Here is a 14165-nt window from a genome sequence, read left to right on the forward strand (position 1 = left end):
CCGGGAGGGAGCGAGGGGCGGGGCCGGGAGGGAGCGAGGGGCGGGGCCGGGTGCAGAGGCCCCGCCCCCGGCGGCGCCTGCCAGCCGCCCTTAAAGCGACAGCGCCCGCCCGTGGCCGCAGACAAAGGGTTTGGCCCCTCGCCGCCCCTTCCCCACGCCGTGTCCCCCCCCAACGAGTGCACCGCACGATCCGGCCCTGCTGCCCCCCATCCCAGCGCCCTGGCCGGGCCTGCAGCTCCCCAGCAAGCCACAGCATCCCGCAGCCCAGCCTGGTGCTTCCCCTCCTCCCCTCCCAGCACAGCCCAGTGCCCCCCAGCCTGCCCCAGTGCCCCACTGCCGCCCAGGCCCCGCAGCAGGCCCGGGTGCCCCTAAAACTCACCACAGTGCCCCACGCCTCAGCCCCCCTCCTTCCCCCCAAGCCTCAGCCCACGGCCCCATATCCTCAACCCCGGGGGGGGGGCCCAATCCAGTGCCCCCAGCCCAGCCTCGCATCCCACTGCTGCCCCGAGCCCCCCAACCCAGCCCACTGACCCACAGCCCCGGCTCCAGCCCCACTGCAGGGCCATGGTTACCCCCAAAGATCTGCCTCTCTCCCCCTGCCCGGGGCCGGGCTGCGGGGCTGCCTGGGCTGGCTGCTCCCAAGGCTTCTGCTTTCCCGGACCGCTGAGATTGTCCGTTTTAGGGCCCAAAAAGACAAGTTGTGTCACTTTTTCCCTTGCATCAGAGCAGGGGCTGCACCCCAGAGCGAGATGCTCGTGGGCACAGCACCAGGGAGCGCGTTGGCCGAGCCTCCACGGCGCTCCAGGGCGCTGGCCACAGCGGTGCGCCGACAGTGCCGGGCGGGCGGCAATCCCATCGGCGGCAGGGCCGAGAGGGTTAATCGCAGCTTCAGCAAAGCGCCGTGAGCTCCTCCGAAYGGGTCCCTGCGGGCTGGGAAATAAGTAATTCCTTCCTAACGCTTTCCCCTCCGCCTTGGCAACGCCTCTTGGCTCCCTCCGCAATGATGAGCATCATCCCCGCTTGGCTCCCTCTACTCCCAGGCTGGCGAAAGCCGGGAAACGGGAAGGGCCAGGCGCGCTCGGAGAGCCGCGGGCCACTTTCCCGTGGATTTTGCAGTAGTGCAACTTCCTTAAAGCATCGGCAACCTCGCCGGCTCTTTCAAACTCTAGCTTGCATTTTGCCGAAAGGCCTCRAAGCCACCTCGTCCTTGCGGCAGCAGCGAGAGCAATGCAATAGTTCCCGCGTCCGTGCCTGCTCCTCGCCAAACGCGGCCGCCTTTCCCGGATGGGCCGGGAAGGCTCCTCGTGCATGTGGTCATCCGAACAGCGGGCTCCCGCCCCTGCCCCTGGGAGCTTCTCGCCGGGGCTGACCCCGCGGTAAGGACACCCCTCCTGCCCCCGGCRTTGGCGCCAAGCTCTTCTGCTGGCAGGACGAGGGCCCGGCTCTGCCCCGCGCGTGCCGGACGGGTCGCTCTGCATCCCTCCACCCCCCCTCCGGCGCCACGCCACCCTGCCTTGTACAACAGACGGACTGGAGGGACACGGACAGGCAGACGGACGGATGCCTGCTCCTCCTGGCAGGCTACTCCCCCCCCAACAACGCACCCCGGCCCTGCCAGAGCCAGCTCCCGGGGCAGAGCTCGGATGAGGGTTTCTGGCCRCGGGGGGCTCTTGTGGGGGGGCCTGGCACGGCCCAGGCTACAGAAAGGARGTCCGGAAACGGCCCCTGGCAGCACCAGCTCCTGCAGGGACCCGACTGCCCCGTGCTGGTTTTAAATCCCCCAGGCTAAGTCCAGTCGGAGCGCGTTTGCACCAGCGTTGCCCAGGTCGCCATCTGTGCCTCAGTTTCCCTGTGCAGGCACGAAGAGGATGGGGATGCTGGGGTTGGCGGGGTGCCAACACGCGTGGCGCTGCGCGTGCGTGCCCCCGCGCGCGCTCGCCAGCCTGCGTTACAGCACCGCTGCTCGGGCCCGCAGCCGAAGGCAGCAGGCTGCCRGGCTCCCAGCCGTCTGCTTCCCGCCAGGACGGAGAGGCTCAACCTCCCGGCCGGGCTGGAGACACCCCAACCCCCATGGGGAGAGGCGACGAAGGGGGATTTGAGAGCGCAGCACTGCTGTTGACAGGGGCCGGGACAGATGCATTTCCACACCCTCGCTGCTCGGAGGAAGGGGACAGCTGGGGCCGAGGCTCTCGCGCCGTGGACACAGACCTCCACGGGGCGCAGCTCTGCCCTTCGAGGACCCTCTTGCTGGAGCCCAGCACCGCTGAGCTGGTTTCCCAGCAGCAGCCACCTTGGCAAGTGGAGGGTTAAAAGTCTCCCCGCTTCAATCGGCTCAGCCCCGACGGAGGCGAAGGCGCCCGGCTGCTTGCCAGGCGGTATTGCTGGCACAAGCGTTGTTTCCGAGCGCACGTGTCCCCGCGAGACAGCAGGGCTTGTGCTCCCAAATCCCCAGGGCCCTTCCCGAACCTGCTCYCCGATTAAAGCACTGTCTAAGGGCCCCGTTGTGTGCAACCGCCTCCGAAGCCAGCCCGACCCTGCCGGCTGGGACAGCTGGGGCGAGGGGACGCGGGATGGTGGCACGAGGAGCCAGGCTGCCGCCGGCAGCAGCGTCCCCCTGGCCACGGGGCTGGCGGTCAGCACGCAGCCGCGACRGTGAGCTGCAGGAGCTGGGGCGGGAAGGCAAAGGGTTAATAGCGCGACTGTGGCCTGGGGCGCCCTGCATCATCCCAGGCCAGTGTCCCCAAATGTCCCTTCCTGAGCACCCCACAACGGATGACGAGCCCTCCTCAGTCTGCCATGGCCATTTTCTCTTGTCTTGCCATGGTCATTGCAGCTTAGGACATATAGGGGCTCGTATAGGACCTACAGGGCCATGACCTTATGGGGGCTCTAGGGGCCAAAATGTGCTGCCSCACATCAGCGGGTCTCTGGCACTGAAGGGTCCCTGCCGTGGGCRTCCAGCTCCCGCATGTCCTCAGCGAGGAGAAGCCCAGACCCAGCCTGGGCTCTTTCCTCCCGTCCCATCGCGTTCGCTTAATGGGGCGGAAAAACAATTAGCTTCATAAATCAGTTTGTGCCCAGAGGGTCCGGGTGCTGCCGCTTCCCCCATCCTCACATCTGCTCATAGGGCTGCGGAGACCTTGCAGAGGGGGGTAAACTGAAGCAGGGAGTGAGGACCGAGTCGCCTGAGCTCACCCAACAGGAGAAACAGCATCGCTTCCCAAGGGTCGGTCCAGCGCTCCGGCTGCCAAGCCGGAGCTCCCTGGTGGGTCCCTGGTGSCGCGGGTCGAGGGGGCTGCCGAACTCCAGCTGCCCACCCCGACCCTGCTCCGCCGGCTCCGCTCTCCCGGTGGCGGTAACAGCGGGCTCTGATAGCAGCGGGCTCCGGTTTCTCCAGGCAGCGTGGGACGATGCCGCCGCCACCGCGGTCCCTGATACTCGCCGGCCGCTTGCTGCGATGAGATCGGGCGGCAGAGCCGGGGCCGCGCACCCGGCCGCCGTGCCGCGGCGGAGCTCCGGTGCCCGCGCCGCCCCTCCGTCCTCAGAAACACCAGAGGAAGCGGGTCCCCGTCCGTCCGGAGATCTCCGACTGCTTTGGAAACAGTGCCACGCGCAGCTTTGCTCCGGGCCCCGCAGGGGCCAGGCTGCAGCGGCAGCGTGCGGAGGTCAYGGAGTCCCAGCCCAGCGCTGGGGTGGGGGAGCCGGCCGTGACTCAGCCTCCTTGCGAAATTCCCRTTTTATTCCCTCCACCGCGGCCTCGGACGCCTCCGCGTGCAGCTGGCCGGGCACGTCGCACACCCGCTCGCACACCCTGCCTCCGTACCGACACCGCAGGGCCGGTGTCCACGGGCACCCCCGAGCTCCCTGTGCAAGGCAGGCACCACCGCTGCACAGCCGGCATGTGTGCACCCCCCGCAGCGCACGCTGCACAACCCCAGCTCCGCACATAGCCTGTGCACAGCCGGACAGGGGGAGGGGGGGGCATCTTGCACGTCCTRCACCGTGCACCAACCCCATCGCCAGGCGTCACCCCGCACACCCTGCACCGTGCACCAAACCTACCACCATACATCACCTCGCACACCCTACACCATGCGACAACCCCACCGTGCATCACCCCGCACRCCCTACACCATGCACCAGTCCCATTGCTACTCATCACCCCGTGCACCAGGTCTACCCCGCACACCCCGCGCCCGCCGTGCGGCCCCTGTGCTCGGGACACGGCRCGCAGGGCACAGGGACAGCGGCCCCCACACGGCGCTAACCCGCCTTCCGGCTCGGAACAGCCGAAACAGCGGCGCATGGAGCAGCTGCYGGCGGAGACGTGCCTGGCCGGAGAGGGCCCAAATCCCTCCGCCGAGAGCTTGCCACCGTGGCGGGGTGGGATGGGGCGGGGGGGATCAGGGCTGGCGCGTGGCGGCCGGAGCAGGTGGCCCCGGCTGTTCCGCCGGAGCCCGACACAGAACGGGAACGGCTCCACATTGGGAACGGCGCGAGGTCTTGGCCCGCTGCCCTGAACTTGTYGCGGTCCCGAGGCCGCCGGGCCGGGAACGTGGCCGGGCCGCCGACCGGGCCAGCCGGGCTGCCGACCGGGCCCACCGGCCGCCCCAGCCGGAGGGAGGTGTCCGGCTGAGAACCGGCCCAACGTGGCACATGGTTATCCGGAACGGCGGCTCCTACGCCYGCCCTGGTTGCCGGAGCCCCGTGCTCGGCTGCGGCCAGCTCGGCCACTGCCGTTCCCGACGACGCCGGCCCCGGGCAGCGCCGAACGCGGGGCGGAGGAGGGATGGGAGCACCCAGCCCTCCGGCTCCGAGCGGGGAAGGAAGCCGGCCGCTCCCCCGACGCTCGCTMGCGGAGAGCCGAGCCAAACATCTGCTCCAGCCTCCGGGCTGCGCGGAGCTGAAGCAGCTGCTAGGGAAGCAGGAGCCAAGGCAGCGGCGGCGGCCGGGCCCGGAGCGGTGCTGCCTTCGCTACACGATCCCTTCTCCCAGCTTCTTTCCCTTTGCCTTCTTCGCCACCGCGGGTTCAGGGATGGAGGAAGCCCRACGGGGTGCTCAGCCGCCCTTCGTCGCTGGCGAACGTCACCTCGAGCATCTCTCTCCTGTGCCAGCACCCGGGAACGGCCAGCAAGGAGGACAGAGGGAAACCGAGGCACAGCCAAAGCCACGCTGCGGGCCTGGACGGAGCTCTCGGCGTGGGCAGGGACGGACAGCGTCGCAGCCCGGCCGTGTGGCTCCAGGGACATCGGCAGCGAACCGCGTGGAGCACCGGACCCGGTCCCCTGCTGGGGAAACAGCCGGGCAAACGGGGCCGGACAACGAACGAGCGCTCCGGCACTCGGGCGCCCACGAGCTGCCAGAGCTTTTCAGCAGCCAGGRGAGGAGAAAAGCGGCAAACAGGGAGCTTCCCGTGCTGGAGCCGAAAAACCTCGTCGGTGGCACCCAAAGCCGAGCCCACCACGCGGAAGCCGAGGGACAGAGCTGTCAGGCTGAGGTTGCCGGCTCACGGCTGCTCCGGCTTCCCCGCTGGTGGTGCAAGTGCCCCGCGCCAGGGCGCCGAGGCCACGTTAAAGCGGCGCAGTGGCAATGCGGGACCGCCAAGTGCAACGGCCACCCCTTCCCGGACCCCCGAAAGCACCCGCGCCCCGCCAAGATCCGCCCCCACGTCGCCCCGAAGGACGGGCCGCCGCCRTCGCTGCCGCCTGCACCCGGCGCGCCGGCCGCCACTCACCTACCTCCTTGTCCTCGCAGGCGGCTCTCGCCGCGCGGTCCCTGCCCCGCACGCCCCTCTCTCGAAGCGAGGGTGACGCCGCCGCTCGCTCCGACCTACTGCCCTACGAGATTGGGCGCGCGCCGGCGTGTAGGCATGGCCCCCCCACCCTGCGGCCCTGGTTCGGGGGGTTGACGGGCCCCATCTGCAGCACTAATGCTCCTGCCCGGTGCATTAGCGGCATGGGGGGGAGACGTGGCCTGGGGCAGTGGCGGTTTTCTAGGTCAGAGCCAGCCGAGGAGGCCGGGCCGGGGGCTGCCGCCGCCACCCCCGCGCTCGCTCGCTCGGGGAGCGCTCCCTGCCGAGGACGCGATGCCCCTGCTCGCCCGTCCCGCTGCTGCAGCCTCAGCCTCAACCTGCAGAGAGACCCCCCCTTCCCACCCGGGGGCTGGATTTGGTGCCTACCAAAGGGATGGCACAAGCTGGCAGCGGGTGTCCCCTCAAGGCACACTCAGGACCACGCTCCGGAGGTGCGGATGGGGCTTCGTGCAGGACCAGACACCACGGCGCAGGGCCGCGGCGCTGCCAGCGCAGCGCAGCTCGGAAAGCTTCGCCCTGCACCGGGGCAAGAGGGCGGTGAGGTGCAGGGCTTGAGGCTGCTTCGTTCCCAAGGCTCGGAAAAATTTCAGCCTGCCTGGAGCAGTGTGCAGGCCCGGAGCCCAGACAGGGCGCTGCACCACGCCCAGGACTGTCCCTTGCTCCTGGAGCCCCTGCATCGCCTGGGCCAGTCGCTTACGGAGATGAAGCAACACTCRGATTCATCTGCTCTTGGCGCTGCCTCTGCAGGCAAGGACACGCCAAGGTTATCTGCCTGCAAGAGCAGCTCCGAGAGAAGAGCCAAGGCGGGAGAAAGGGAGCATTGGAGTCCTTCATCCCGACAGCCAGACCTGTAGCAACACCCACTTGGGATCCAGCATCCTGTGGCCAGTGGCACGAGGTGGTGACAYGCCATCTCTTGCTGCCAAGCGACAGCTCGTGGTCTCCAGGAGAGGACACGCCGAGCTTGCACAAGGCACCACCATGGGGCAGCCCCACGAGACAGGTCCGAAAGCGGAGCCACGTTTACGCTGGTCTGATTCCCGGTCCCAACGACCGGCCCCTGCAGCAGCACGCTGGGGATTGCAGAGCGAGGGCCACGCATGAAGGCTGCAGCTGGAGCAGCACTGTCAGCAGGCCAAATACCTCCTGTCTTGCTCTGGGACAAATCAAATGCTGGAGTTATTTATTTTCTCATGCACTGAAACAGGAAACCTCCAATATGCCAAAGCCCTGGACCGCAGCCAGAGCCAGGGGGCACCTCAATAGGAGAGGGACGCGTTTTGGAAGAAAATGCAGGCGATGGTCACACTGGGTTGCACCCACCCGTCCTCTTCACTCTCACACTCCTCGGCACCGGCCAACAGTTGGCTGGATGCTACTAGCCTGGTGCCTGCATCCTGCTGGGTGCTGAGTGACCTGCCTTCCTGCAGGCACCATCCTTCCCTGTGGAGCTCCTTCATGAGCAGGGTGTTGCGGAGGTTCGGGGTCTTCCCCAGGCTAAAGTCATTGGGGGTGAAGGGAACACCCCACACGGAGCAACACAAGCCCCAAAACCTTGTATGACACAGCAGGAGATGTCCCGACCCTGCCAGGTGGAGGGATGGAGGCCGACGGGGATCCAGAACCAGGGGACCCTGCTCAGCCGGACTGCGGTGCCACCCATCAGCGAAGACAATTTGGGACCCTGTACTCACTGAGGTCCTCAGACTTCACCTTACCATCCAGCAGTCTGTCCCACCACGTGCCACCAGATCTCCTAGCTGGACAAGGGATGTCCCTGCTGTGCCATGGTGACAGGGCAGCTCAGCTCCCCTGGCATAAACTGGGAGAGCATTTCTGAAAGCAGCAGCAAGGTCCTGGCCTGGATGTCCCACAGCCACTTACCATATGCATTTTTCAGTCCTCTGCTCTGGAAACACCCAAATCAAGCTTGACGCTCCCCATACAACGGGAGAGAGTGTGGCCCAGACTGGGGACTCACTCAAGGAGGTGGCAGCGAGGGGCAGAACAGCCCCAGCAAGCTYTGAGCCACTTGGCTCTCTCAGCACCAGCACCGCAACGGCTATACTGCTTCACTGGAGGGGAAAAATCTGCTGCTGCACCAGGCACCTGGCAGACATGATCTACCCAGCTATATTGGTGGTGACCAGCATGGTCCTCCATCCAGCCTGCTTCTCCCTTCCACTGCCGGCTGGAAACAGCCAAACRGGAGGTGGTCAAGGCTCCAGGAAAGGCCCGATCCAGCCACGAGCCCCAGTGCAGGCACTTACCCCGTGGTGATGTCATCATCCTCCGTCAGGGTCTTCCCCATCAAGTCGCTGTCGCTCATGTAGCCTGACTTGAGCTCCACGTCATCGGTGTCCAGCGACTCGACCAGCTCCAGCCGGGAGATGTGGCTCAGCTTGCTGGGGCTGCGCATGGGCATGGTGTGCGAGTAGTGYGCCCGCTCGCCGTGCATGTACCAGCTGGGGGTGCCCTCGGAGCGGCAGCTTCCCCCAACTGACGGCGCGTCCCCAGCCTGCAGGCGTGGGCTGGATTGCCCGTAACGCCAGGACAGCGGGGATGAGCGGTTTGACAGGCTGGACACGCTCCGGGGGTTGGCTTCGTCGCTGTCGTAGCAGGTCATCTCCAGGGAGCTGTGAGGACAAGGCGGAGAGAGGGCGTTAGGGTAGGGCCCGGTGGGCAGCAGAGGTCTTGTCCCCCCTGCCAAGAACAGGGGCTATGAGCACTCAAAAAAACGAATTTCCCCTCTTGAAGCATCTGGACAAGGTTGGAGGATGCCAGGAGGGTGGACCGAGGGGTGCCGTCTGTCCCGAGTCCCCTCGCTGCTGGCAGGGGACGGTCCCCTCCTGCCCTGCCCACTGCCAGCAGAGCCACGTGTGTTGCACACTCCCACCAAAGCATCTCTGGCCTTCTCAGCACCATCCTGCCAGGCCCTCAGCAGAGAAGGGCCGCCATGGCACCGGGAGCACCCGGGCAGGTCCTGGCTGTGCCCAGGGGCACCGCACACCAATTCTCACCAGCACGGCCCCAGATGCCTCCTCCAGCCCTCTGCACCCCGCTCTCATCTTCCTCTCCAGCTGCCGCTGCCATCGAATGAATAGGGAAACTGAGGCACGSCACGAGTCTGATGGGAAATGGGCCCAGGGTGGCTCCCCTACCACCGGGACATCYGAACTATCCACACCCCAGTCAACTGGTGTTTGACTCTGCAGGGACTGTAGACGGGGGACCCAGGGTGCTACGGGTGTCTGTGCCTCCCTGCAACCCCTGAATCTGGGGGAATCGAAGGCAGATCGAGGACTCCGCTCCCCCACGCTCCGGTAGACTTCTCACCAGCTTGGCTCCTCATTTTCAGGCCCACGGAGCCTCAAGACAGAGCCGTGGGGAGCCCTCCAGAAGTGGTCTGCAGGGACGTGAGTGACCCACAAGCTCCATCTCTGCACCCTGCCATGATGATCTCACAGGAGAAATGCTCCCTATCTTTGCCATTTCCCTACCAGCATTTCAACAGCCCAGCTTTTGCAGCCTGGTGCACCATGCCTCAGTTTCCCCAAGACCCAGAGCACAACCAATTGGGTTTGCAGCACACTAATCCCAGAGGACGTGGCGCTGAGCGGCCGTGCCAGGGAGGAGGGGGCTGTGCATTAAAGCAAGCTTAGGGGCAAAGCAGGGAATCAGATAACTGGGCCGACATGTAACATCAAATCCTCGCAGAGTGAAATCCCAGGTCTAAACAGGAGGAGACACCCGGGGACAGTGTTACCCAGTGCTGGCAGCAGGCACGATGCATGACTACCAGCCAAGAGGCTGCGAGGGCAGGAAGCGCAGCAAGAACGGGGACTCGAGATACTCCCCTCACCCCTCTGGGTGTATTTTGGGCAAATAGCACGTCAGGGAGTGATGCGAGGACTAAATTTAGATGCCAAAAATGATTACTTCTTGGAGCAGCTACTCAGGAACCCACAGCCCTTGATTTGGCTCACATTACTATCAATGAGCTATTCCCTAGCTGTGACCACACTGTACTTGGATTAGACATTCCTGCAGGAGCAACAAAAGCCAAAACCTGACTACAGTATTGAATTTAAAACAGGGAACTACATAAAAACGAGGAAGTTTGTTAAAACGGAACTAAAAGGGACAGCTAAAAGGGTGAAGTTTTTGTAGGAAGCACAAAGGCTATTTAAAGATGTTCCACCGGCGGCTCAGAGCTGATGCAAACCACGTATCCAAATGAGACTTTAGAAAGCCCCAGAGGAAGCTGGTGCTGCTCCACAGCAGGGTAAACAAGCTGTTAGAAGTAAGGCGATGTTTTAAAAAAACAATGTTGTACTTTAATGGGGAAATAGGAAAGAAGGCAGATTCCAACTGTTGGAGGGACCATCGGTCTACCCTGCCTCCGTGTGCCTGCAAGATCAGGGGCAGTAGGGAAGTACCACTGGATGGAAGAACACAACAAGGAAAACAAAAAAGTTTGAGGAATAATTTCTGAGTGGAATAAAACAGAAAAATAAATCCTCTTCCAAGCACAGGGATGCAAGAAGCCTGCCGGCAAACTTGCAGGAACAGCACATAAYCAAACCACAAGAGGAGTGTCCTGGGAATAAAGCTATAATAGACAAATTAGAGGTATTTTCTACATCTACATTGACTATGGAGGAGTTCAAGGAGTCCCCACACTACAGCTTGTCTCTACAAGAGGTTTCTCAGAGAACCTGCCTTAATTTGCAGAAGAGGTTAGAGAACAAGAACAGGAACAGCTGCCAGGAGCAGCTCAGCAAAAGGTAAAGAAGGAAACCGTGAACTTCTCACCATGGTCACAACTGCCTCAGCACCAGAGCTGGAGGAGGCTACTGGGACACCAAGATTGAAGAGACTCAGGGCAGATCCAGAGGGTAACAGATGACATCCATATTGGACAAGCTTGTTGAAGCTGTCCCAAGGAACAGAGTTAGCGGGTACGCACATCATTACGATATGCTGCGGAAGAGCCAATGRGGCTTTGGTAAAGGAAAGTCAGGCTCATGAATGTCCTGGACCTCTTGGAGGGACTTGAGGAACACATGGACAAGGCTCATCCAGGCTACAAGAAGGCACTTGAGGAGTCCCCTCACCAAAGGCAAATTAAATTTCCAGATAAACTCAGCGACCATGGAATAAGAGGAAGGATCCTCACATAGCTAAGAGCTGCTTAAGAGCTGCTTAAAAGCAGGGGTAAAAGCATCACTGGGCTATTCCCACCATCTATGAATTGTCAGATTTCTCTGTGGCAGGGATCTGTCCGAGGCCTCAGCTCTGCAACGTATTCACAAACCGTCGGGGAAAGGAGGTGATAGTAAGGAGACAAAACCCACCAGCAACACTAATTTAATCGCCGTTAATATCCTTGCCCTACTTCCCTAAGATCTGGGCTGACGGAAGATTTGCAAAGGAACTGTCGAGCTGAGCGACACGGTGAGAAAGCAGCGGATAAAATTTGACACAGATGAATGCAAAGCAATGCAAAGCAAGCCTAACTCGACGCRAGCAGTGCCAGGCTGTGAATCAGCTCTTACGCCAAGATTGTGGAGCTATAATGGATAATTCTCAGAATCGCCAGCTCAGTGAAAATCACGGCAGCCGAGTATAAATCCTGGCCTCTCCCGTTCCCTGAATGCTCTGCTCCTTCTAGCTTGGAAACGATCTGGAAAGTGCAGCAAGGACAAGCAAGGGCTACAACAGCTTCAGGATGAGGAAGAGCTAAATAGACTGGGATTCTTCACCTTGGACAAAGCTGACTGAGGGGGGACGCAGAGGTCTGTAATTAGCGGTTGGTGACGTGGGGTAGGAAGCCTCTGATTCTTGCCCCTTTCAATACAAAAATGAGAGGCATCAAGTGAAGCCACGAGGTGGCAACAAACACCAGGAGATGGATGTTCACACATTCCTTGGCACGCCTTGGGGCTCACCACGCCACGCAGTCTCCCTGCAAAGCCCAGGCTTCAAAGCGCAGCTGCACAAGCATCCACTGCAAATCACTGGGGCTGGAAGGATGCTGGGGATCCTCCTTCTCAGCCGCTGCTCCAGCACTCGCTGCCAGCAGGCTCTGTGCCCTTCAGCCTCAAGGGGTACCAGGCCTCTCCATACGGGCTGCCCAGGCTTTTGGCCAGCTCTGTCTGAGGAGTTATCTGTTATCACCTCTACATACAAGTAGGAAAACTGAGTCACAGATTGGGGGTGGAGACTACTCTGTGGTCCTGGGGATACCATTAATTCTGGTTGTTCATGGTAGGACATCCAAACTCAGAGAACAAGCTTCATCCTCAACCATTCAGCAGCATCTCCTGTAGCTTCCCTTCAGTGCCACCACCAGCCACAGCCCCTGTCCCATCCCCACCGCCCCAACACACACAAGCCAGTGTCAGCCCTGGAGCGCTGCCAGAGACAGGGCCCCAGCCTCTCTGGGAGCCTAGGCTGGGGGCTGCTGCCTGTCCATGACTTCCACAGTAAGGCACCCAAGGGTGGCTGTGTGGTGCTGTGCTAAGGACTGGCATCACGCCTGGGGCCAGAAGCACCAGCTGTATCCAAGGCCGGAGACTCTCACGCTGAGCACCGTCAGTCCCTCACCTCCCTCAGGGGGAGTCTTTCCTCGGGGGAATGGGGCCAAAGAGCTCCTCTTTCCCACCCAGGGGTGCTCTCCKGGGAACAGGCAGTCCCCAGAAAGCACTGGGACAACCTCATCAACTCTCCCATGCACTGGGMAGAGGTCACTACCTACAGTTTTGGGGGTCCCATGGTAGTCACAAGTCACTGTTCTGCACAGCCTGATTTAGGGGTGTCTCTCCAAGCACCCAAGTGCAGAGTCTCCACGCCACAGGGGAAGGTGAGCTGTGTCTCCCAGCTAGACAGCCTTCTCCCAGAGCAGGGCTGCTTCCCTCAGCCACCCTGGACTCTGTCCCTGCCCCAGGAAAAACACCGGCTTAGGGGAACAAGAGGATTGGGCTGCTGGGAAAGGTCCCGGAGTTCAGTCCTCACCTGTGAGATACCTGGGAGCCCCTCAGGCTGGACATGGTCTCCTCCAGGTTCTGCCGAAGGTCCAGCACATTCTGAACTGTTCTCTTCCTCTGGGACTCGGGGTCTGCAGAGAGAGAAGGATGAGGCATTAAAGGTATCAGCTCCTGACTCTGCACCCCTCCAGCTGCATCCCTTAATATGCCCCGGCTTTGCCGTGTGCCTGGCCCCCTATAGCACAGCCACTGCCAGCTCCTGCCCTGCATCCTCTCCAAGTGCCAGGTCCCTCGTGTCCCATCTGGTACCAGGGCCCTCCATCGGGCGTCCAGCCCCAGCCCGCACCATGCTGCTGGAGGCCAGGCCCTCCCTGGGGACACGCTGTCGCTCCAAGCCCCAGCTCTGCCCACCGAGACGGGAGAGCGGCAGGGCCAGCACAGCCTGATGGGGCTCTCAGGCTTGCATCTGGGTTTATAACTCACTAACCAACCAAGAAAGGCCACCTCCAAGTGTCCCCATGGCCAGGAAGGAGCAGGGGACAGCAGTAAGCAGAAGCATAGACACCAACGGCCCAGGGGCTCAACATGGCAGCTGCAAGAGGCTCACAGCTGTCACAGACACCCAGGAGATCCCGTGCAGATCCACACACTCAGCTTTGGCTCAATCTGCTCAGGGCCAGCAGGATGACCTGCCCCCACTGCCCTGCACTGGTCCCCCCCAAGGCCTGGTCCCAGGCGGCACCCCCRGGTCACTGGCAGCCCCACGGCGCCTGCTGGCTTCCCCCGGCAGCCTCATCGTCCCCCTGGGACCCACCAGCAGCAGGGATGGGAGTGAYGGGGGACAGCAGAGGTGTTGGGCGGCAGCCAGCGAGGCCGGGGAGGGAGGTGGAGRAGGTCAGGAAGGGGCAGTGGGAGCCACGCAGGGACTCTAATTTCCAGGGATTTGCGCTGCCGCCCCGGGAGCTGCGGCCCTTGCGTGCAGGAATGCCAGCCGGGCTCTGCCTGCAGCTTTTGGCATACCGGACACAGCAAGGGGCCTGGCCTTGCTTGCACGCGGTGGCAGGCAGCCCTGCACCAGCAACATCCCTCYAGGGTCAGGCAGCAGCTGAGAGAACCCAAACTTGGGGCAGAGAACCATCTAGCAGGGATGGGAAGGCAGCACTGTGGTGGCAGATGTGCAAACATCTCAGAGGAGYATCTGAAACCTGGAAGCCTGAACCCAAGGAACAGGAGGCCAACTACAGAATGACACTGTCACAGAATGGTTGAGRTTGGAAGGGACCTCCAGAGATCATCTAGTCCCAACCCCCTACTCAAGCAGTGTCACCTACAGCACGTTGCAYGGGATCCTGTCCAGGCGGGTT

The 14165-nt window shown here is 62.6% G+C and overlaps 1 protein-coding gene across 1 annotated transcript in view; it reads right to left on the reverse strand.

Annotated features, from left to right (window-relative positions):
- Positions 1 to 14165, reverse strand: part of NAV1 (neuron navigator 1) — a 61131-nt gene that overhangs the window by 18612 nt on the left and 28354 nt on the right. Inside the window, exons 4-5 of the mRNA XM_085307706.1 lie at positions 12830 to 12932; positions 8083 to 8448 (exon numbers count right to left, since the gene is read on the reverse strand). Coding sequence (XP_085163832.1) covers positions 8083 to 8448; positions 12830 to 12932 — 469 coding nt within the window. The remainder of the gene's footprint in view (positions 1 to 8082; positions 8449 to 12829; positions 12933 to 14165) is intronic.

This window comes from Rhea americana, unplaced genomic scaffold (assembly GCF_003343005.1).
Source record: "Rhea americana isolate MKP2758 unplaced genomic scaffold, rheAme1 scaffold_261, whole genome shotgun sequence".
In the NCBI taxonomy this organism is placed as follows: domain Eukaryota; kingdom Metazoa; phylum Chordata; class Aves; order Rheiformes; family Rheidae; genus Rhea; species Rhea americana.